At 45.1% G+C, this 24020-nt stretch overlaps 1 protein-coding gene across 1 annotated transcript; it reads left to right on the top strand.

Annotated features, from left to right (window-relative positions):
* Nucleotides 1–12091: 12091 nt before the first annotated feature.
* ankrd33aa (ankyrin repeat domain 33Aa) lies at nt 12092–22780 on the top strand (the record flags this gene model as incomplete). Its single annotated transcript, XM_060936996.1, is given in 4 exon segments — nt 12092–12367; nt 12482–12611; nt 12713–12853; nt 21936–22780. Coding segments are annotated over 4 exon segments (1392 nt in total), but the record flags the coding sequence as incomplete, so codon positions are not given.
* Nucleotides 22781–24020: the final 1240 nt, after the last annotated feature.

Here is a 24020-nt window from a genome sequence, read left to right as displayed (position 1 = left end):
GCCACTTTATCCTGTTCTACAGGGTCGCAGGCAAGCTGGAGCCTATCCCAGCTGACTATGGGCGAAAGGCGGGGTACACCCTGGACAAGTCGCCAGGTCATCACAGGGCTGACACATAGACACATACAACCATTCACACTCACACCTACGCTCAATTTAGAGTCACCAGTTAACCTAACCTGCATGTCTTTGGACTGTGGGGGAAACCGGAGCACCCGGAGGAAACCCACGCGGACACGGGGAGAACATGCAAACTCCGCACAGAAAGGCCCTCGCCGGCCACGGGGCTCGAACCCGGACCTTCTTGCTGTGAGGCGACAGCGCTAACCACTACGCCACCGTGCCGCCCCACAATAAAATTAATGAAGTAAAACATCAAATAATGTGCCGTTGTATTGTTTTATGTGCAACAGATCAAAGATTATTTACAAATCATTGTTTTCAGTTACAATTTCAATATACCACCCCAACGTTTTCTGATTTGTCGTTGTATTTGATTTATATTAGTGAGGAATAATATATTCTTGTTTTAAGACAACTGAATTAAATCAGCTGTCCACCATTCATGGTAGGTGAGACTTTTCCATGGATACACTGTATATTTCCACACATTATTCAGTTTTAGCATGTGCATTAGGAGCACAGCATGAGGAAAGGCCTGCCTAATGTTTGCTGTTTGTGCTGCCAGTTGAACAAATCTGTTGTTGGAACTAAACTGAGGCAAGAACAGACTGTTTATGGAAATGAAACACAATGCTTTGCCATCTTCACTCGCTGTCGAGTCCCATCACAAGACCCCTCTCTGTCACCCCACAACAGTTATAATATGTTATCACCAGTAAGAGTTAAATATAGCCAGTCATTGAAACATAATGGCCGTGTTCTCCTGTACGACTGCATGCCGAATTGGCAAATCTGGTTTGCAACCCTCTTGTAATATAACTTGCACTAACAAGAAACACGTTAACTCTGTCCAGATAAAGGACTTAGTATGTGTTTCGAGCAAATAACACTTTCTGAGCTGCTGTCCCAAAATGTCATTAGACTTGAGCTGTCTGATATCCAAGAACGCAGTTTTAGTAAAAGGTCATTTGATCAATTCTCCTTCTTCAGGATTGAACAGCATTCATGTCCTCTTGCATGAAGCTGATGTCAAAGCTAAGTTTTATCTCACAGTTTAGTGCTATTAGTCCATCCATAGCTGCTTATCCTATGCAGGGTCGCGGGCAAGCTGGAGCCTATCCCAGCTGACTATGGGCGAGAGGCGGGGTACACCCTGGACAAGTCACCAGCACGGGCGATTGCTCTAAGACAACAAGGGAGGCTCAGCCTCCTCTAAAAATGACGAACATCGTGTAGGATGAATTGCGCTAGGCTTATGTTATAGCTGACCTTATAACATTGCTATTTCAGATCCAGAATCATAGAAATATATGTGCTCAACCCAACTACAATGCGAAATCATTCCCTTATAACTTTAATGTGTGCGTGAGTTTTTCCCCCTCGTGACAGCGCGATGCAGCCCAGCCTCAGTGGACTTCAATGGCATTTGGGAGCTCTGCGCTTTTCAATCTCAAAATGCAAGACGATTATTGGACAAATACTGCGAAAACGCCCGCCTACGGAGTCTCACAGACTCCCAGCCTCAGTGGACTTCAATGGCATTTGGGAGCTATGCGCTTTTCAATCTCAAAATGCAAGACGGTTATTGGACAAATACTGCGAAAATGCCCGCCTACGGACTCCCAGCCTCACATGGGAGGGACATGGCAGTTTCCGCAAGGAGACTGGTGATTGGTGAAAGCGGCCGGATATTTTCTTTGATTGACAGCTCGTTTCAACTATAGACAGGCAGCGATGAATTTCAGTTCAGTCCCATGCGGATTCGCAAGTGCTGTGGTGTATTGTAAGAGATCAGCAGAGGTGGAAAAACCCGGGTGCAGAAAGTAAAAACCCTGCCACATTTTTGCTCCAGCCAGTTCAATGAACCAGCTGATCCTAATTACCACATCCCCTAAGCCAGGTTGATGAGCTAATTGGTGAAATCACCTGTGTTGAGAGCACAGGCAGAAGGAAAACCTAAGCAGGACTTTTACTTTGTCAATCCAGTTTTTCCACCTCTGGAGATCAGCTTACATTTCGATTTCATTCATTACATACGGTTTCTACCAGCTTTTTTAGTTTGTATATATTTTCATTGTAAATAAAGTGTAAATATAGTGTTGTCAAGTTTGCTATCTTAGTTCCAGAAATTTCGTTTATTTGAGTGACTGAACTTGAACTTGAGGGGGCTAGTCAGCTAGCAAGAAAGCTGCGCACGGATGCCAAGCATTGCTGATTTAATTTTGGCGAAGCCATTTGCCAGTCTTCCTTTCGAGGAAAAAATTAAAATTAAAGAGCAGGGTAGACCAACGCCTCAAATTGACTTGGTGAAAAAGGTAGGGAATAATACTCGTTCCTTTCAGCTCTCCTGGTACGAGAAAGTGAATTGGCTAACAGCAAGTGACCCACATCAACAACAGTAAATAGGCTACTTTAGTAATATGTCATGGATGGACCAAAAATATAGAATCTATTTAAAATGTTTATGCTGAGTATATTATATTGGAATATATATTTTTCTGGATATGAATTAAACACAGCTACAATTTGGAAAACATTTTTAAACAAAAACACAGCCGAGAACATTTCACACTACAGACCTGGATTAAAAGTGAAGGGTTATCAAAATTGTCAAGAAAACATTTCTCAGTCAAAATAAGTAAAATATAGGGAAAGTGTCATTGAATGAAATGTGTGGCACCCAGCTCTACTGCTGAGGTTCCTGACAAAGAGCTGCTTTCAATAATGATCAATTTTTAAACACAATGCCACAATTTTAAAATATAAAATGTTAAAATATACCCCCCTCCCCCCAACACCACCATCATGTATATTGGACAGTAGGCTAATGGGCCAAAAGAACCTGTTATTTCACAGTTTGTGACGCTGCCAACAATCAGCCAGATCAGAGGCAAGAGTATGGGCAAAATTGATGTTTTTTCTTTTAAAATCTGGAAATATCGTAACCGACCAGCCTCCCCTGTTTGAAAGGCTACCAGCCGCCACTGGTCACCAGGTCATCGCAGGGCTGGCACATAGAGACAAACAACCATTCACACTTAGGGTCAATTTATAGTCACCAATTAACCTAACCTGCATGTCCTTGGACTGTGGGGGAAACCCACACAGACACAGGAAGAACATGCAAACTCCACACAGAAAGGCCCCCGTCAGCTGCTGGACTCAAACCCAGAACCTTCTTGCTGTGAGGCAACAGTACTAACCACTACACCACCATGCCACCTAGTGCTATTAGTGTAAATATTTATTTAATAGCTGCTACTACTCCAAAGAAGAAGACGTTAACCTGTTACCTATCTGCTTCATGCCTCATTGCACATAAGGCCTTCACAGAGTCTCTCCACTTCTCCCAATAGAGGCTTTGCACCATCACTTGACCCCATAGCAACGGTAACTACGCTGCCATGACAGGAAACAGCTTGTAGTGCTTCATTCAGCCACGTTAGTTGCTATTGATCAGTATGGGAAGGTTTTGCTGCATTTTTGGATGCGCAAATTGTTTTGAACAAAACAAAGACATCAGATTTTTTTAATTTACCAAAAGTAATTCATCATCAGGGGAAAAAAACTAGAGAGATTTTTAAAGGTAGAAGGAAAAATTGGAAAAAAAACATTCAGCAGGACTCGGTGTTGAAAGGAGAGGTCAAAAACCCTATGGTATGCTCACTTCATTTCCATAAATGTAAGAATTCCAAATAATTTCACAACTGCAGTGAGGTGCTCATTCTTATACAGTGAAGAGAACATGAGCAGCTCAGCACAGCCTCACCTTCACCACGACTTAAAGTGTGTTTACATTCGGGATCTTTCGGAGCACATTGTATGTGCACTGGGACCCAGTCATTATGGGAAACACCTGATGCTGATGTGAGAGCAATCAGCACGTGCAAATGAGGACACAGAGGCTTTGTGAAGTATTATCATTATCACTGTCACGTTTGTTTGTAGCCATGTTTATGACTCTGCTTTCGGTTTCATTTTTGTAAATATCATGCCTGTTAATACACTCTTCTTGCACTTAGGTCCATCTTTCGCTGCATACCTGACAGAAGACTTTGCAAATTCTCTGTGAAAACAGTGTCCTTACATGCACGTGCTGATTGCATTCAAATCAGCGTCAGGTGTTTCTCATAATGACTGGGTCCCAAACGCATGCTCAACACACTCCGAAGGATCCCCGAATGTAAATGCACTTTAAGTCTCAGTGAAGGTTAGGCTGTACCAAGTCACTGGGTTGATGCTCATGTTCACTTCTGTGTATAAGAATGAGCACCATACTTCAGGGGGTGGTACGATGGTGTCATGGTTAGCACTGTTGCCTCACAGCAAGAGGGTTCTGGGTTCAAACCCAGTGGCCAAAGGGAGCCTTTCTGTGTGGAGTTTGCTTGGGTTTCCTCCGGGTGCTCTGGTTTCCCTCACAGTTCAAAGACATGCAGTTAGGCTAATTGGTGGCTCTAAATTGAGTGTGAATGGTTGTTTGTCTCTATGTGTCAGCCCCGTGATGATCTGGTGACTTGTCCAGGGTGTACCCCGCCTCTCATTCATAGTCAGCTGGGATAGGCTCCAACTTGCCTGCGACCCTGCACAGGATAAAGAGTTATGCCTCGGTCACAACCAGCCGTACGTGCTCCTATGGCTGGTCTACATGCAAAAAACGCAAGAAATGTACGGAGGGCACACGTGAAACGCATAGAGGGCACACGTGTGACGTGCTGATTTTTGAGCCATAGACTGGCCGCAGACCGGCCACAGAGGTTCTTTGTCATGTCAAACAAACTCTACGGGCGCTTACATTTTTTTCAGGTTGCAAGACAAACTTACGGCCAATGTGCGTCTTTCTCCATGAACAAAAAAAAACGCAGCGATTTGGAAAACGCCAAAAATCGCACGGCCAAAAAATCGTACGTCCGGTTGTGACCTAGGCTTTATGGATGAGTCACTGTAATGTTCAGTTAAATGTATATAAAGGTAAACATTATATTTTGTTACTTTTTTATTTATCAAGACTTTTTTTATTTCATCGATCAAAGAAAGATCGAAGAAATATCTGGTTCATTTATAGTTTAACTAGGTTCACTTCTATTACAGCATCAGATTTATACCTGTCAGTCCCACCTCATGTGCCATGGTCAGGCTTTTCATCCTCTTTTACTCCATGTCCATAGTACTCAGACCCTTGGTGCTGTCTAACAGCAAGAGTATGCTGAGTTTAAACATTTTAAAAAGCTTTACTCAGATTCATACCTACCATATGGGCCATGGCTGTACATTGTCATTGTAGACTTCCCTAGGTGTGGGTGGAGCACAGAGGACGGCAGGACAGAGATCAGGTTCAACAAACAGTTTAATTGTTTCCACTTTTCAGGGGACACAAGAGGTTTTAACCAGACACACGCACACACACACACAGGTGTCTGGTTCGGGAGAGATCTCCTCTGCTCTCGCTCTCCCTCCCTAAATAGGGCGCGGTCCCTGGGAAGACACACAAACACAGGTTAATTGCTCTCAGGTGAAGTGAATCTGCCACTTACCTTCCCCGACTCCGCCCTCCTGTCACAGACCGGTGCTTGACCACGCCCCCGCTGCCACATACCCCCACCGCCCGACTCAGGCCGGGCAGCCGTCCGGCCCGCAGCCGACTCCCCCCCCCCCTTGACGGGAGAGGAAGTCCGCCACGACCATCTGCGCCCCCGGCCTGTGGACCACCTTGAAATTAAAGGGTTGGAGCGCCAGATACCAACGGGTGATCCGCGCGTTGGCATCTTTCATGCGGTGGAGCCACTGGAGGGGCGCGTGGTCCGAACAGAGGGTGAAAGAGCGCCCCAGCAGGTAGTACCGGAGGGCGAGGACCGCCCATTTGATCGCCAGGCACTCCTTCTCAATCGTGCTGTAGCGCCCCTCACGCACTGACAGCTTCCGGCTGATGTATAGGACCGGGCGATCCTCCCCCTCCACCTGCTGGGACAAAACGGCCCCCAGCCCTCTGTCCGACGCATCCGTCTGTAACATAAAAGGGAGAGAGAAGTCAGGGGAGTGCAAAAGTGGCCCCCCACACAGTGCAGCCTTTACCTCAGAGAAAGCCCGCTGGCACTGCTCCGTCCACTGGACCGGATCTGGCGCCCCCTTTTTAGTGAGGTCAGTCAGCGGGCTGGTGACGTCCGAATAATTAGGTATAAACCTACGATAGTAGCCAGCCAGCCCCAGGAACTGTCTCACCCCCTTTTTGGTCTTGGGCCTCGGGCAGGCCGCAATCGCTGCTGTCTTATTAATCTGGGGACGCACCTGCCCGTTGCCCAAGTGGAAGCCCAGATACCGTACTTCCACCCGCCCAATCGCACACTTCTTTGGGTTGGCCGTGAGTCCCGCCCGTCTCAGCGACCTAAGGACGGCCCTCAGGTGTCGCAGGTGCCGCTGCCAGTCGTTACTATAAACGATAATGTCGTCCAGGTAGGCGGCCGCATAGGTGGCGTGGGGCCGGAGGACCCGGTCCATCAGCCGCTGAAACGTAGCGGGCGCCCCAAACAGCCCAAACGGAAGTGTGACGAACTGGTGTAAGCCGAACGGTGTGGAAAAGGCCGTTTTCTCCCGGGATAATGGAGTCAAGGGGATCTGCCAATATCCCTTCGTTAAATCCAGTGTCGAGTAAAAGCGAGCCGTGCCTAGTCGATCGAGCAGCTCATCAATGCGAGGCATTGGGTACGCGTCGAATTTAGACACCGCGTTGACTTTTCTATAGTCCACACAGAACCGGACCGAGCCGTCGGCCTTGGGAACCAAGACCACCGGGCTGCTCCAGTCGCTGTGGGACTCCTCGACGATGCCCATTTCGAGCATGGCCTGAAGTTCTTCCCGAACCACCTTTTTTTTGTGTTCGGGTAGTCTATAAGGGCGGCTACGCACTACCACCCCCGGGGGTGTCTCTATGTGGTGTTCTATGAGGTTAGTGCGACCGGGCAGGGGCGAGAACACATCCGAAAACTCGGCTTGCAACTGGGCGACCTCCGTGAGTTGGGTCGGGGAGAGGTGGTCTCCACAGGGGACCGGAGAGGTACATGATGCCAAATTCCCTTTTTGAACCTCCGGCCCCAGCTCCGCCTTCTCCGGAACTACCGACCCCAACGCCACGGGGACCTCCTCGTTCCAGAGTTTGAGCAGATTGAGGTGGTAAATCTGTAGCGCCCCACCCCTGTCTGTTCGCCTCACCTCATAGTCGACATCCCCGACTCGCCGTGTGACCTCAAAGGGTCCTTGCCACTTGGCGATTAATTTGGAGCTCGACGTGGGCAAGAGTACGAGTACTTTATCTCCCGGTGTGAACTCTCTAAGGCGCGTACCCTTGTTGTACAGGCGGGCTTGCCGTTCCTGGGCCTGCCGCAAATTCTCCTGAGTTAGGTGGGTGAGCGTGTGGAGTTTTGCGCGCAGGTCCATAACGTACTGAATTTCATTCTTACTCTGTGAAGGTCCCTCCTCCCAATTTTCCCGCAGCACGTCTAGGATGCCGCGCGGCTTACGCCCATATAATAATTCGAACGGGGAGAACCCCGTGGAGGCTTGAGGGACCTCTCGCACTGAGAACAGCAAGGGTTCGAGCCACTTATCCCAATTACGTGCGTCCTCACTTACGAATTTTTTAATGATATTTTTGAGGGTGCGGTTGAACCGTTCTACTAAACCGTCCGTTTGTGGGTGATATACACTGGTGCGGATCGGCTTAATCCCCAATAACCCATACAGTTCGCGTAGTGTTCGTGACATAAACGTAGTGCCTTGATCAGTCAGAATCTCTTTCGGGATTCCAACTCGGGAGATGACGCGGAAGAGTGCCTCTGCAATACTGCGTGCTGAGATATTGCGCAGAGGCACTGCTTCCGGGTATCGCGTTGCATAGTCCACTAGAACTAATATAAAGCGGTACCCTCGTGCTGACCGATCTAATGGCCCGACGAGATCCATCCCAATTCTTTCAAACGGGGTCTCGATTAACGGTAGAGGGCGCAACGGCGCTTTTGGAATGGCCGCTGGATTTACTAACTGGCATTCGCGGCATGCCGTACACCACCTACGGACATCGCCGCGAATCCCCGGCCAATAGAATCGGGCCATTATTCGGGCTAGTGTTTTATCCTGCCCTAAGTGTCCAGCCATGGGATTAAAGTGAGCCGCCTGGAATACTAATTCCCGGCGGCTCTTTGGAATCAAAAGCTGCGTGACTCGCTCTTTAGTTTGAGTGTCCTGCGTCACTCGGTATAATCTATCCTTCATAATCGCGAAGTAGGGGAAGGACGGGGTGGCGTTCGGCTGGAGCGTTTGACCATCGATTACTCTCACTTGGTCAAACGCATGCCGCAGAGTCTCGTCTCGCGACTGCTCCAATGGGAATCCGCGAGGGATTCCCCAATAGAGAGAGGAGGAGCCGGTGGCTCCTCACCCTGACGCGGAGATGACGTAGACGGCTCCGCGACAGCTGCTCCCGCCAAAACGACACCGGGACCTCCCCCTGTCAACTGGCAGGACCCACTCTCTACTAGGCGCGTCATTAAACCCCGAAATCCCGGCCAATCAGTCCCCAAAATTAACGAGTGGGTAAGGCGAGGATTAACCGCCGCCTTCACTATAAATTTTTCCCCTCTGAAAATAATGTGGACCGACACCAAAGGGTAGCTGTGAACATCCCCGTGCACACACAAAACCTTCACCCCTTGTGCTCCCCCCAATGCCTCGTTTTGAACCAGGCTTTGGCGAATTGAGGTCTGATTACAACCAGAATCCACCAATGCCTGATATGTAGCCCCTTGGATACTCACCGGTATGCGATACGCTCCGGCCCGATCGAGGGCGGCCTCTGGCGCGTCGGGGATCCGAACCACCGCGCCCACTTCCATTGCCGTGCACTGCTGTTGAAGGTGGTCCGGTTCCCCGCAGCGCCAGCAAACCGGCCCGGGCTTCCCCTCTGCACCGGTGCTCTGGGGCTCACTCACCTGAGGTGGGGGAGAGACAGACACAGAAGGGAGACACGGGAGGGCACCGCGGGTGCGGCGGGCCGGCAGGGGTGGTGCCGGCCCCCGCCTCCGCGGTGGGGGAATGGGGCGAGGACGGGACACAGAAGGAGGGGAGAGAGAGAGAGAAAGAGAAGTCGACATCCGCTGTCCTGCCGCCGAGACAGCCGCCAGATGATCCTCCGCCAGCTCGACTGCCTGATCCAGCGACGCCGGGCGGTGGCACTGGACCCACTCCGCGGCTCCTGCTGGTAAGCGGGCGATGAACTGTTCCAGTACCACCTGATCGACGATTCCCTCGGCGTCGCGATCTTCGGCCCTCAGCCACCGCCAGCAGGCGTCCCGGAGCTGCTGGCCGAACGCGAACGGGCTGCCGACTTCCTCCATCCGCAGCGCGCGGAAGCGCTGGCGCTGCTGCTCCGGCGTGCGCCCCACGCGCTGAAGGACAGCCCGGCGAAGGTCGGCGTAGGCCAGCCGGCGATCGGCGGGGAGCTGTAGTGCAGCCAGCTGCGCCTCTCCCGTCAGGAGGGGGAGGAGGCGCGCCGCGCGCTGCTCCATCGGCCACCCCGAGGCTTCAGCGACCTGTTCGAATAACGTGAAGAAAGCCTCGGGGTCATCCTGCGGGCCCATCTTAGTTAAGGTGAGGGGAGACGGGCCCGCGGCCGGAGCGCTGGTGGGCCCCGCCGACGCGAGGAGACGCCGGAACGCCTTGCGATCTTCTTGCTGGGCCAGCACCAGGGCATCGAAGCGCCGCTCTTGTTCCTTTCGGAGTGTGATGAGCGCCTGGTGCTGGCTTTGCTGAGCCGTGGCGAGGGCGTGGACCAGGTCGGTGAACGGGGAGGATTCCATGGGGCTGCTGGGTTGGTGCTCCATTTCCCGGGTTTCGGCACCACTGTAGACTTCCCTAGGTGTGGGTGGAGCACAGAGGACGGCAGGACAGAGATCAGGTTCAACAAACAGTTTAATTGTTTCCACTTTTCAGGGGACACAAGAGGTTTTAACCAGACACACGCACACACACACACAGGTGTCTGGTTCGGGAGAGATCTCCTCTGCTCTCGCTCTCCCTCCCTAAATAGGGCGCGGTCCCTGGGAAGACACACAAACACAGGTTAATTGCTCTCAGGTGAAGTGAATCTGCCACTTACCTTCCCCGACTCCGCCCTCCTGTCACAGACCGGTGCTTGACCACGCCCCCGCTGCCACAGTCATCTATTACACTACATTGGTGCTTGAAAGTTTGTGAACCCTTTAGAATTTTCCATATTTCTGCATAAATATGATGTAAAACATCATCAGATTTTCACACAAGTCCTAAAAGTAAATAAAGAGAACCCAGTTAAACAAATGAGACAAAAATATTATACTTGGTCATTTATTTATTGAGGAAAATGATCCAATATTACATATCTGTGAGTGGCAAAAGTATGTGAACCTCTAGGATTAGCAGTTAATTTGAAGGTGAAATTAGAGTCAGTTGTTTTCAATCAATGGGATGACAATCAGGTGTGAGTGGGCACCCTGTTTTATTTAAAGAACAGGGATCTATCAAAGTCTGATCTTCACAACACGTGTTTGTGGAAGTGTATCATGGCACGAACAAAGGAGATTTCTGAGGACCTCAGAAAAAGCATTCTTGATACTCATCCGGCTGGAAAAGGTTACAAAACCATCTCTAAAGAGTTTGGACTCCACCAATCCACAGTCAGACAGATTGTGTACAAATGGAAGAAATTCAAGACCATTGTTACCCTCCCTAGGAGTGGTCAACCAACAAAGATCACTCCAAGAGCTAGGCGTGTAATAGTCGGCGAGGTCACAAATGACCTGAGGGTAACTTCTAAACAACTGAAGGCCTTTCTCACATTGGCTAATGTTCATGAGTCCACCATCAGGAGAACACTGAACAACAATGGTGTGCATGGCAGGGTTGCAAGGAGAAAGGTTCTGCTTTCCAAAAAGAACATTGCTGCTCGTCTGCAGTTTGCTAACAAAGATCACATGGACAAGCCAGAAGGCTATTGGAAAAATGTTTTGTGGATGGATGAGACCAAAATAGAACATTTTGGTTTAAATGAAAAGCGTTATGTTTGGAGAAAGGAAAACGCTGCATTCCAGCACAAGAACCTTATCCCATCTGTGAAACATGGTGGTAGTAGTATCATGGTTTGGGCCTGTTTTGCTGCATCTGGGCCAGGACAGCTTGCCATCATTGATGAAACAATGAATTCTGAATTATACCAGCGAATTCTAAAGGAAAATGTCAGGACATCTGTCCATGAACTGAATCTCAAGAGAAGGTGGGTCATGTAGCAAGACAAGGACCCAAAGCACACAAGTCGTTCTACCAAAGAATGGTTAAAGAAGAATAAAGTTAATGTTTTGGAATGGCCAAGTCAAAGTCCTGACCTTAATCCAATCGAAATGTTGTGGAAGGACCTGAAGCGAGCAGTTCATGTGAGGAAACCCACCAACATCCCAGAGTTGAAGCTTTTCTGTATGGAGGAACGGGCTAAAATTCCTCCAAGCCGGTGTGCAGGACTGATCAACAGTTACCGCAAACGTTTAGTTGCAGTTATTGCTGCACAAGGGGGTCACACCAGATACTGAAAGCAAAGGTTCACATACTTTTGCCACTCACAGATATGTAATATTGGATCATTTTCCTCAATAAATAAATGACCAAATATAATATTTTTGTCTCATTTGTTTAACTGGGTTCTCTTTATCTACTTTTAGGACTTGTGTGAAAATCTGATGATATTTTAGGTCATATTTATGCAGAAATATAGAAAATTCTAAAGGGTTCACAAACTTTCAAATACCACTGTATTGGCAAGATGTGATCTCTGCTCAATATAGAATGACCAGCATTACTAATATCATTGCAGGAATCTGGACTGGCTGCAACTGGGATACAAACAGGAATGGAGCTCCTGCTCTGTGTGTGATCCATTACTTACAGGACCCAGATGGCTAAAGTTAAAGTCATCGTGCATGATGATCCAGATCTGGGCTTTGGTCCAGATGAGGATGACTCTGAGTCTGATTCTGGGGATGACTCAGACTCCGGGAGTATACTCTCAGATGACTCCATACTTCCTGACTATCAGCTGGAGGATGATATGGAGAGTACGGTGAACACTCTGTATCAGGCCTGTGCTAAGAACCAAGCTTCATCCCTGTGCAAAGTGCTGGAGCGGGGCGTGACTCCAGAAGAAGTCATGGAGCTGGACATCAATGGCAGGGTAGGAGTTCAGCTGCCTTTTTAATATTAATCTCATGACAGAAAATGTCTGAGGATGCATATCACTTTGAATACAAGGCTAGTGATTTGGGGGTTTTGTCCTGCTTTTTAACAGAACGGGCTCATGCTGGCAGTTTCCAAAGGGTTTGTAGATATCGTGTATGGCCTGAATAAATGCCCATTTTTGGATATTAATCATCAAGATAATGATGGAAACACAGCGCTCATGATTGCAGCACAAGCTGGTAAGTACTCTTTTAAATGGTTTAACTTTAATACATAAATAAATAATATAAAACAACAAAAACAAAAAAAACTAATAGCCCCATTATGCTGTACACTGCAGGTTTTGTGACGATACTAACCTACATTCTGAACTACTATTCCGGTGTGGATATTGAGCTCCGAGACCAAAGAGGCTTCACTGCTCTCATTAAAGCAGCCTTACAGGGCAACAACGACTGTGTGACCTCGCTGCTCATGGCTGGTAAAATTGCTTACCCCATTTTCTCCTTATTTAGTATTTTCCTATCCCCACCCAGTAGCTAGTTCTCGCTTATCGCAGTAGCTATCAAGCCAAGAACTGAAATTCAATTACATTTTATTTGTTGAGTATTTTCCAACAATACTCCAGGTCTAGATGTAGATCCCTAATGAGCAAGTCACAGGCAACAATGTCAAAGAAAAACACCCTGAGAAACCATAAGCAAGAAACCAGGCTTGAAATGGAACTGATCCTCTTCTAGGAGACACTGGATAGTGGAATTTTGATTATAGTATGCAGTCATATAAAGAAAAAGCAAATAGTAGGCTACAGTATTTGAGTCACTGTCTGGAGGACCGTTTCTAAACCTTTGGGGGACCTAAGTGGCATTCTACTTGGCATCCTCCCCAGCCATCATGATCATACCTCTCCTGTTGGAGACCACAAGGGCCCTCTGCAAAAGTCAAATGTTTATATTAATGTTCTTATTACTATAATACTTTATCATTTCTATAGTAACTACTCATTTATCAGGACAGGTGTGGCAGATGATCTACATAATCTTAAAGACTAATAATAAACAGAATTTTAAAAACGCATTGAAGACATTTATTTTAAAAAAATAAATTTAGGAGTCTGCAATGTCAGCACTTTATAACCATCAGCAAGTTTTCTGCCATGAGTCTTAAGGACAGAGGACTTTGGACTATCTGGGTTCTTGGTAACATCAAGCTGCAAATATTGGCTTATTAACTTTAAGAGAGAAAAATGCTGGTGAAGAAATGATTGCTTATAGCTGCCAACTTATTCTGCAATTTGCAAATCATGGAAACCCTATATTTCACTGAAAATTGTACAAAGACATCATCTCATTATCTCTAGCCGCTTTATCCTGTTCTACAGGGTCGCAGGCAAGCTGGAGCCTATCCCAGCTGACTACGGGCGAAAGGCGGGGTACACCCTGGACAAGTCGCCAGGTCATCACAGGGCTGACACATAGACACAGACAACCATTCACACTCACATTCACACCTACGGTCAATTTAGAGTCACCAGTTAACCTAACCTGCATGTCTTTGGACTGTGGGGGAAACCGGAGTACCCGGAGGAAACCCACGTGGACACGGGGAGAACATGCAAACTCCGCACAGAAAGGCCCTCGCCGGCCACGGGGCTCGAACCTGGACATTCTTGCTGTGAGGCGACAGCGCTAACCACTACACCACCGTGCCGCCCCAAAGACAACATATAAAATGTTTAAACTGAGAAATGTTATTGTTTTTTGAAAAATATCTGCTCATTTTGAATTTGATGTCAGCAACATGTTTCAAAAAAGTCTGGGACAGGGGCAACAAAAGACTGAAAAAGTTGTGTAATGCTAAAAAAAAACTAATTCGGTTACTTGGCAACAGGTCAGTAAGATGATTGGGTATAAAAAGAGCATCCCAGAGAGACGGAGTCTCTCAGAAGTAAAGATGGGGAAGGATTCACTGCTCTGTGAAAGACTGCATGAACAAACAGTACAACAATTTAAGAATAACGTTCCTCAATGTAAAATTGCAAAGAATTTGGGGATCACATCATCTATGGTCCATAATATCATTAAAAGATTCAGAGAATCTGGAGAAATCTCTGCATGCAAGAGACAAGTCTGAAAACTGACATTGGATGCCTGTGATCTTCAGGCCCTCAGGAGACACTGCATTAAAAGCAGACACATGTCTGTAGTGGAAATCACTGTATGGGCTCAGGAACACTTCAGAAAACCATTGTCTGTGAAAACAGTTCATTACTGCATCTACAACCCCGATTCCAAAAAAGTTGGGACAAAGTACAAATTGTAAATAAAAACGGAATGCAATAATTTGCAAATCTCAAAAACTGATATTGTATTCACAATAGAACATACACAACATATCAAATGTCGAAAGTGAGACATTTTGAAATTTCATGCCAAATATTGGCTCATTTGAAATTTCATGACAGCAACACATCTCAAAAAAGTTGGGACAGGGGCAATAAGAGGCTGGAAAAGTTAAAGGTACAAAAAAGGAACAGCTGGAGGACCAAATTGCAACTCATTAGGTCAATTGGCAATAGGTCATTAACATGACTGGGTATAAAAAGAGCATCTTGGAGTGGCAGCGGCTCTCAGAAGTAAAGATGGGAAGAGGATCACCAATCCCCCTAATTCTGCACCGACAAATAGTGGAGCAATATCAGAAAGGAGTTCGACAGTGTAAAATTGCAGAGTTTGAACATATCATCATCTACAGTGCATAATATCATCAAAAGATTCAGAGAATCTGGAAGAATCTCTGTGCGTAAGGGTCAAGGCCGGAAAACCATACTGGGTGCCCGTGATCTTCGGGCCCTTAGACGGCACTGCATCACATGCAGGCATGCTTCTGTATTGGAAATCACAAAATGGGCTCAGGAATATTTCCAGAGAACATTATCTGTGAACACAATTCACCGTGCCATCCGCCGTTGCCAGCTAAAACTCTATAGTTCAAAGAAGAAGCCGTATCTAAACATGATCCAGAAGCGCAGACGTCTTCTCTGGGCCAAGGCTCATTTAAAATGGACTGTGGCAAAGTGGAAAACTGTTCTGTGGTCAGACGAATCAAAATTTGAAGTTCTTTATGGAAATCAGGGACGCCGTGTCATTCAGACTAAAGAGGAGAAGGACGACCCGAGTTGTTATCAGCGCTCAGTTCAGAAGCCTGCATCTCTGATGGTATGGGGTTGCATTAGTGCATGTGGCATGGGCAGCTTACACACCTGGAAAGACACCATCAATGCTGAAAGGTATATCCAGGTTCTAGAGCAACATATGCTCCCATCCAGACGACGTCTCTTTCAGGGAAGACCTTGCATTTTCCAACGTGACAATGCCAAGCCACATACTGCATCAACTACAGCATCATGGCTGCGTAGAAGAAGGGTCCGGGTACTGAACTGGCCAGCCTGCAGTCCAGATCTTTCACCCATAGAAAACATTTGGCGCATCATAAAACGGAAGATACAACAAAAAAGACCTAAGACAGTTGAGCAACTAAAATCCTACATTAGACAAGAATGGGTTAACATTCCTATCCCTAAACTTGAGCAACTTGTCTCCTCAGTCCCCAGACGTTTACAGACTGTTGTAAAGAGAAAAGGGGATGTCTCACAGTGGGAAACATGGCCTTGTCCCAACTTTTTTGAGATGTGTTGTTGTCATGAAATTTAAAATCACCTAATTTTTCTCTTTAAATGATACATTTTCTCAGTTTAAACATTTGATATGTCATTTATGTTCTATTCTGAATAAAATATGGAATTTTGAAACTTCCACATCATTGCATTCCATTTTTATTTACAATTTGTATTTTGTCCCAACTTTTTTGGAATCAGGGTTGTACAAATGCAAGTTAAAACCAGATATAAACAATATCCAGAAACACTGCCACCTTCTCTGGGCCCAAGCTCTTTTACAATGGACTGAGGTGAAGTGGAAAACTGTCCCGAGGTCTGACGAATCAACAGTAGAAATTCTTTTTAGAAATCATGGACCCCACATCCTCCAGGCTAAAGAGGAGAGGGACCATCCGGCTTGTTATCAGTGTACAGTTCAAAAGCCAGCATCTGTGATGGTATGATGGTGCATTAGTGCACATGACATGGGTAGCTTGATCATCTGGGAAGGCATCACTAATGCTGAATGATATACATACACATTTCAGAGCAATATGCTGTAATCCAGACAAAATCTTTTTCAGGGAAGGCCTTCCTTCTTTCAGCGAGACGATCCCAAACCACTTTCTGTACTGCATGCCTGCAATCCAGACCTGTCTTCCATTATGAAATGCAAAATATGACAAAAAAAGACCCCGAACTGTTGAGCAACTGAAATTGTATATCAGGCAAGAATGGGACAACATTTCTCTTTCAAAACTACAGCAATTGGTCTCCTCAGTTCCCAAACATTTACAGAGTGTTGTTAAAAGTAGAGGTGATACAACACAGTGGTAAACACGCCCCTGTCCCAACTTTTTTGAAACATGTTGCTAATATCAAATTCAAAATGAGCATATATTTTTTAAAAAACAATAAAATTTTTCAGTTTCAATATTTGATATGTCTTTGTACTATTTTCAATGAAATATAGGGTTTCCATGATTTGCAAATTATCGCATTCTTTTTATTTAAAGTTTACACAGCGTCCCAACTTTTTTGGAATTGGGGTTATAACTATAAATGGTTCAAAAGCATGATAAATTAGAACTGTCAATGTTGACAAATGGCTGTGGTGTAAGAGGAATAAAGTACCTCAGAAGTTGCTATTATGGGAAAATAACCCATTTCTGCATGGTAATGCATCAACACCACCTATAGTGTCTCATTCCTTATTTATATAAACTCCAGCATTCCTACAGAGCCCCCTGGTGACATGGAGGTCCCTTTTTTTTAAGTTCTCTTTGCTGTAGACATGGACAGTGATTGGCTGTGGGTCTCATAACGCATAGGATATTTTAATGCATCTCGAGAAAAAATAATTATACCCCAAGTTTGAGTAAGCTACCTAATACCAGTACATCTTTAGTACAATTAGAGCACTTTATGTTTAGAAAGAGTAGAATACGATGTATAATTTCATGAATGGAGTGTTGGCTTAATGTGCTGCTGAGAAACAATTTCATCATTTTTCCTTGTGCAAAGCTGGAGAATCTCAAGACTTTGAAAAGCATGGTGCTGATACAAACGCGGTCAGATTTAAAAGTCAGATCTAAGGACATTTCTGATCCCTTTTGCTAATCTAGGAGTCGTCTCAAAGAGGACTGGATTAAGAATGCGTGGCTTTATCAGGACTTTAATGTCCCTCAGCTAGAGCTATTTAGAGCTAGTTCAATAAAGGCAGCGGTTTATTTACACTAATCTATTTCTAGCCAGCAGCACAGAGAAGAATATATTTGCACACCTAATTGTCCAAAAAATCTATTTTTCAGACATTAATGCCAATGCGGGCGGCACGGTGGTGTAGTGGTTAGCACTGTCGCCTCACAGCAAGAAGGTCCAGGTTCGAGCCCCGTGGCCGGCAAGGGCCTTTCTGTGCGGAGTTTGCATGTTCTCCCCGTGTCCGCGTGGGTTTCCTCCGGGTGCTCCGGTTTCCCCCACAGTCCAAAGACATGCAGGTTAGGTTAACTGGTGACTCTAAATTGACCGTAGGTGTGAATGTGAGTGTGAATGGTTGTCTGTGTCTATGTGTTAGCCCTGTGATGACCTGGTGACTTGTCCAGGGTGTACCCCGCCTTTCGCCCGTAGTCAGCTGGGATAGGCTCCAGCTCGTCTGCAACCCTGTAGAACAGGATAAAGTGGCTACAGATAATGAGATTAGATAATGCCAATGCGGGCGGCACGGTGGTGTAGTGGTTAGCGCTGTCACCTCACAGCAAGAAGGTCCAGGTTCGAGCCCCGTGGCTGGCGAGGGCCTTTCTGTGTGGAGTTTGCATGTTCTCCCCGTGTCCACGTGGGTTTCCTCCGGGTGCTCCGGTTTCCCCCACAGTCCAAAGACATGCAGGTTAGGTTAACTGGTGACTCTAAATTGACCGTAGGTGTGAATGGTTGTCTGTGTCTATGTGTCGGCCCTGTGATGACCTGGCGACTTGTCCAGGGTGTACCCCGCCTTTCGCCCATAGTCAGCTGGGATAGGCTCCAGCTTGCCTGCGACCCTGTGGAACAGGATAAAGCGGCTAGAGATAATGAGATGAGATAATGCCAATGCAGTTAATACTAGCATAAGAATATCCTAATGAGACCATCAATGACGGTGTAGCTCACTCCGTCCCTGTCTAGTCCAGAAGAAATGATCTAAAGTGGGCCACATTGCACAATAAATGTTGCAAGCTATATATAGCAGCTATATCCACCCTAGGAGTACCTACCTATTTGCCAGAAAGAATTCAAAACAGCGAGGAATTGAATAAGACGAAGCAATTTTTTTTGTTAAACTGCTCACTCATTAAGACTTAATTAGTCCATACCTTCATTAATAATTGTAATTAAGCAAATCTAGGTAGAATTTATATGCACCCTAGGTACCCCTACCTTCATGCCATAAAGAATCAAAATCAGTGAAGAATTGAGGGAGAAGAAGCGATTTGTGTGGAAACAGCTCATTAGGGCTTAATTACTCCATATCTTCATTAGTAATTGCAATTATGCAAATTTGGGTAGAAGCCATATGCACCCCAGGCATACCTACCTTCCTGCCAAAAAGAATAAAAATTGGTGAAGAATTGAGAGAGAAGAAGCGATTTTCGTGAAATGTGGACGACAGATGATGGACAAATGATGGACAACAGATGACGGTATAAACTCATCACCTGTCAGCCAGATGAGCAAATAATAACCTCATTCAATGGCTCATACTTTTTAAAGATCAAATTCTAAAAATTCTAAAAGGCAATTACTTCACTTGTGTAACACTATTAACTTCATCATACAAGACATTATACATTTTAAATAAATACACTGGTGTCTTGCACTAAAACTAACATATAAATAGCCTCTCAACTTCTGCACAACCTGTTTTAATTTTTATTTAATTTATGTACTTCCATAAGAGGCCAAAAGGGGGCGCAATGATGTTGTTTTGCTGGTCTAATGTGACTCACTATATGACTCATTACAATACCAAGATGAAAAGATGAAAAATAACTGACTGAATTTCTAAAATGACTCATCAGTTCCATTGAGCTTTAGTGTGTTTCCTCTCGTCACAGTCAAGCGTAAGGAATGAAATGTAGTTCTGTCAAAATGGTATAACATGAACCATCAGACATGAGGATAAGTAACACAGTGACAGTCAGTGCAAAAATGAATAAATGCAATAAATACCTGCAATAAAAAAAACTATACAGGAAATTAAATATCCAGTAAACCCTAAACACTACAGAAAATCCAAATCTACTGCATAGTAATAATGATAATGTAAACTCTATTTATAGTCCTGTGCAGCAATATGAACATGTTAAGTGGCTTGTGCATGGAATTATAAATGTAATGTCTCTTATAAATTGACTGCTAATTCAAATTAATCAAGTTAATATACAACCCAAAATCAGAAAAAGTTGGGATGGTATCAAAAGTCAAAGTCCCTCTCGTGCCAGGATCTGGTCTTCCCAGGCAGTCTCCTGTCCAAGTACTACCCAACTCCTTGAGGTGCATGGGTGCGGCGCCGATCTCCGTTTCGGTAGCCCTCGGCCTCTCCCCTATTATACAGCTAGGGTTACAGTGGGAGGCTAATCCTCTGGTAACCACGAGAGTTTGACTTCCCCACTTGCATCTGTATTGCAGCGGGCCTTTCCAGATGACAGTAGGTACCATTTTTATGATGGTCTTTGGTACGATCCGACCACGTGTAGAACTCGCACTCTCCCGATCGAGAGGCAGACACGCTAACCAACTCGCCAACTCGCGGTCTTGGGATGGTATGGAAAATGCAAATTATAAAAGAAAGCAGTGATCTCTAAAGTGACTTTGACTTGTGTTTCATTGCAGACAGTAAGAACACAAGATGTTTCATGTTTTTGCCTGGTCAACTTCATTTCATTTGTTGATGTACATCCATTCCTGTGTTTTAGGCCTGCAACACATTCCAAAAAAGTTGAGATGGGGACAATTTAGTGTGAATAATGAGGTAAAGCAATTAAATAATGATGTGATTTTGAAACAGGTGATGTCAACAGGTGACTCTAATCATGATTTGGTACAAAATCAGTATCCAGAAAGGCCTAGTCCTTTGAGGAGCAAAGATGAGCTGAAAATCTTCAGTTTGTCAACAAATGCATGAGAACATAATTTAAATCTTTAAAAGCAATGTTCCTCAAAGAAAGATATGAAGGGATTTTGATATTTCTGTCTCTATGGTGCATAAATATCATTAAATAATTCAAGGAATCTCAAGGAATTTCAATGCATAAAGGGCAAAGGGCTCAAGCCTAATCTGAGCACCTGTGATCTCTGATTCCTCAGAAGGCACTGCATCAAGAACCATCATTCATCTACAGCTGATAGAACCACATGGGCTCGGGATTACTTTGGCAAACCTTTGTCAAGCTCGACAGTACAGAGTTGCGTCCACAAACACCAGTTTAAAAATGTACTGTGTCCAGAAGCATTGACTTCTCTGGACTTGGAGGCATCTGGGATGGACAATCAGACAGGGGAAACATGTATTGTGGTCAGATAAATCAGTATTCCAGGTCTTTTTTGGAAGAAATGGACACCGTGTGCTCCAGAACAAAGACAAAAAGGACCATCCAGACTGTTACCAGGAACAAGTCCAAAAGCCAGGGTCTGTCATGGTATGGGGTTGTGTCAGTGCCCTTGGCAAAGGTAACTTACACTTCTGTGATGGCAGCATTAATGTAGAAAAGTACATTGAGATTTTGAAGCAACATACCGTATTCTGCCTTCAAGACGACATCTTTTCCAGGGAGATTTCAACAAGACAATGCAAAACCACATTCTGACACATTACAAAGGCGTGACTGTGGAATAAGAGGGTGCCTGTCCCTTCTGTCCCCAATAGAGAATGTTTGGTGAATTTTTAAATGAAAAATATGATAATGACGAACCCGTACTGTTGCACACCTTCAGACCTGTTTTCAGGAAGAATCGGACAAAATAACCCCTGACAAATTTAATGACTTGGTGTCTTCCGTCCCTAAACATCTTTTAAGTGTTGTGAGAAGGAATGGCAATGTTATACAGTGATAAATGTTTTATCGTCCCAACTTTTTTAGAAATGTGTTGCAAGAATCAAAATTGAAATGTGTTTATTTTAAAAAAACAATAAAATTCATGAGGTAAAGCATCAAATAATATGCTGTTGTATTGTTTTGACTGTAATACAATTCAAAGATTATTTACAAATCATTGTTTTCAGTAAACTGAGTTCAGTTTGCTATGTTATAATAAGACGCACATAAATTCAGAATATAGTCCCCAGAATTAGACGGTGAGAACCACTGTAATATAAAACGTGAGTTTTCACAGAACTTGTGACCCTGTCTGACTTTTCCTTCCCATATTACAGGTGCAGACATTAATTCAGTAGATTCAACACAAAGGAAGGATGTAAGAGAATGGGCACTAAAAACAGGACACTTTGAAACTTTCACTAGGCTGAGACAACTGTCCAGCCGGCCCTGTGCAGAGCAATTCTTTGAAATCTATGTCCCAGAGTGGCCAGATCTTGAAGAGCTAGTAAGAAAAGCCACGTCCACAAAAAGTGCAGGGCAGAAGGTCACGAGTTGTTTGAAGTCCACATTCACTTTCAGTTTTCCGCAGGATCCCCAGGACAACGGTGTCCTGGATCACATGGTGCGCATCACCACGAGCATCCACAGTCCCCTGGTAGTCACAGGCTGCCGTCCACTCTGTTCCACAAGCCCACCAGAGATCAGCAAAAGGCATTTAGCTATGGATGGACTGATGCAGCAGCAGCAGAACCCAGACCAGAAGTTCAAGAGCCACAGCAATGGCTCCATCTTCTCAGTCTCCTCTACCCTCACCTCCAAATCATCTGCGTCTCTGGCCTCATGCTACTCAGACACCGAGCATAAAGGCAGCATGTTCTCCATGGCCTCCAACAGCATCCGCAGGCTCGTCCCATACAGAATAGCACGCCGCAACAGCGTCTTCCCCACCAGCTGCATCCCTCAAATCACAGTGACCAAGTCGGCTGATCCAACCCCCAAGAAGGAGAAGAAAAGGAAGATGTCGAAAGGTTACCTGGAGCCACCTATATGGAAGTACAAGGAGGAGAAAATGGAGAAGAAAAAAGAGAAGAAGCGGATGGAAAAGGAGAAGGAGAAGGTTCAGAAGATAAAGATGGAAAAATCTGCCAAGAAAAAGTAAAAAAAAATGATAAAGAACTTCCACACACACACACACACACATCTAAAGTTTTAGTTCCCATAATACGTCAAGCAAAAAAATCCAATGGGACAGACAGTGGCTCTGTGAAATGTAACTTTTAGAGTTTTTTTATATTGCTGTGAAGTAAGGCTGCCAGATGTTTGCACAAGTTTATTCTCAAAGCAGCCATGAGAAAGAAAGCTTTATTACATTAAAATATGGCAACTCAGAGATACGGGTTTATCATGAATGTTATTTTAGGCTATCAGGAAATAATTTACAAATGTAGTCCTATTTATTTTTAATTGCATGATTTCAAATGTTTCAAATGCAACGGTAATATTATTGTTAGTGTTTCTCCTTTTTGCACTTGCATTTTTGCTGATGTTGCTGTTTAGAAATATCAAACATATGGTCTTGGGTGCATATAACATTTACATAATATTGGCTGTTGTTGAGTGGTATATCAGATATATTCCATTCAGCTAGCATGATGTTAAACAAGTCGAAGATGAGTAGCTGAATGGACTATATCTGATATACCACAAAAGAAAGCCAGCCATCATCATCATCATCATTATTATTATTATTATTATTATTATTATTATAAATACAGATTCCTTTCAGGTGTTCAACGCATCTTTCTGTTTCAAAATTCTCTCAAAATCTTCCACATTTAACAAAGCAAACCTGGTGGCCATGTTTGCTTACAAGTTGTCAAAGTCACTCGCTAGTGCGGAAGTTTAACTTCTTCGATGTGTGACGTCGTGTTGTCTTGAAAACCATGCAATATCGTAAACCATATTCAACGCTCATTCTCCACTGGGTAAACCATAGGTGCTAAAGAAGGCAACTGGACTTGCTTGAAATCCTTAAAGACGTTTCACCTCTCATCCGAAAGGCTTCTTCAGTTTTGTCTGACTAGTTGGGAGTCCCGGGTATTTATCCTCTAGTGGACCAAAAGCAACCCTAAAGAGAGTCATTGAGGTCACATGGGTCATCCTGTATGGTAGGTGTTAGGGTGACTGGAGGCTGGGTGTGAACAGTGTTAGCAGCCTAGAGAGTCGTTAGGGTGATCTGTAGGTCATTGGCTCTCTCTGCCATCATGTGAGTCAGTCGTAGCTCGACTGAAATCGAAGTTCTAAATGCCATGGATACACCTTAGCTCGGCTGAAATCGAAACTAACTGGATTTCTCATAATTGAGCTACGCGACCTAGATTATGCGATTGTAGCCGAGCTACTTAGTGCATGTAAACCCT

Source organism: Neoarius graeffei, chromosome 13 (genome assembly GCF_027579695.1).
Source record: "Neoarius graeffei isolate fNeoGra1 chromosome 13, fNeoGra1.pri, whole genome shotgun sequence".
NCBI lineage: Eukaryota > Metazoa > Chordata > Actinopteri > Siluriformes > Ariidae > Neoarius > Neoarius graeffei.
The sequence above is the reverse complement of the archived record's forward strand: the minus strand, read 5'-3'. Positions and strand labels throughout refer to the sequence as shown.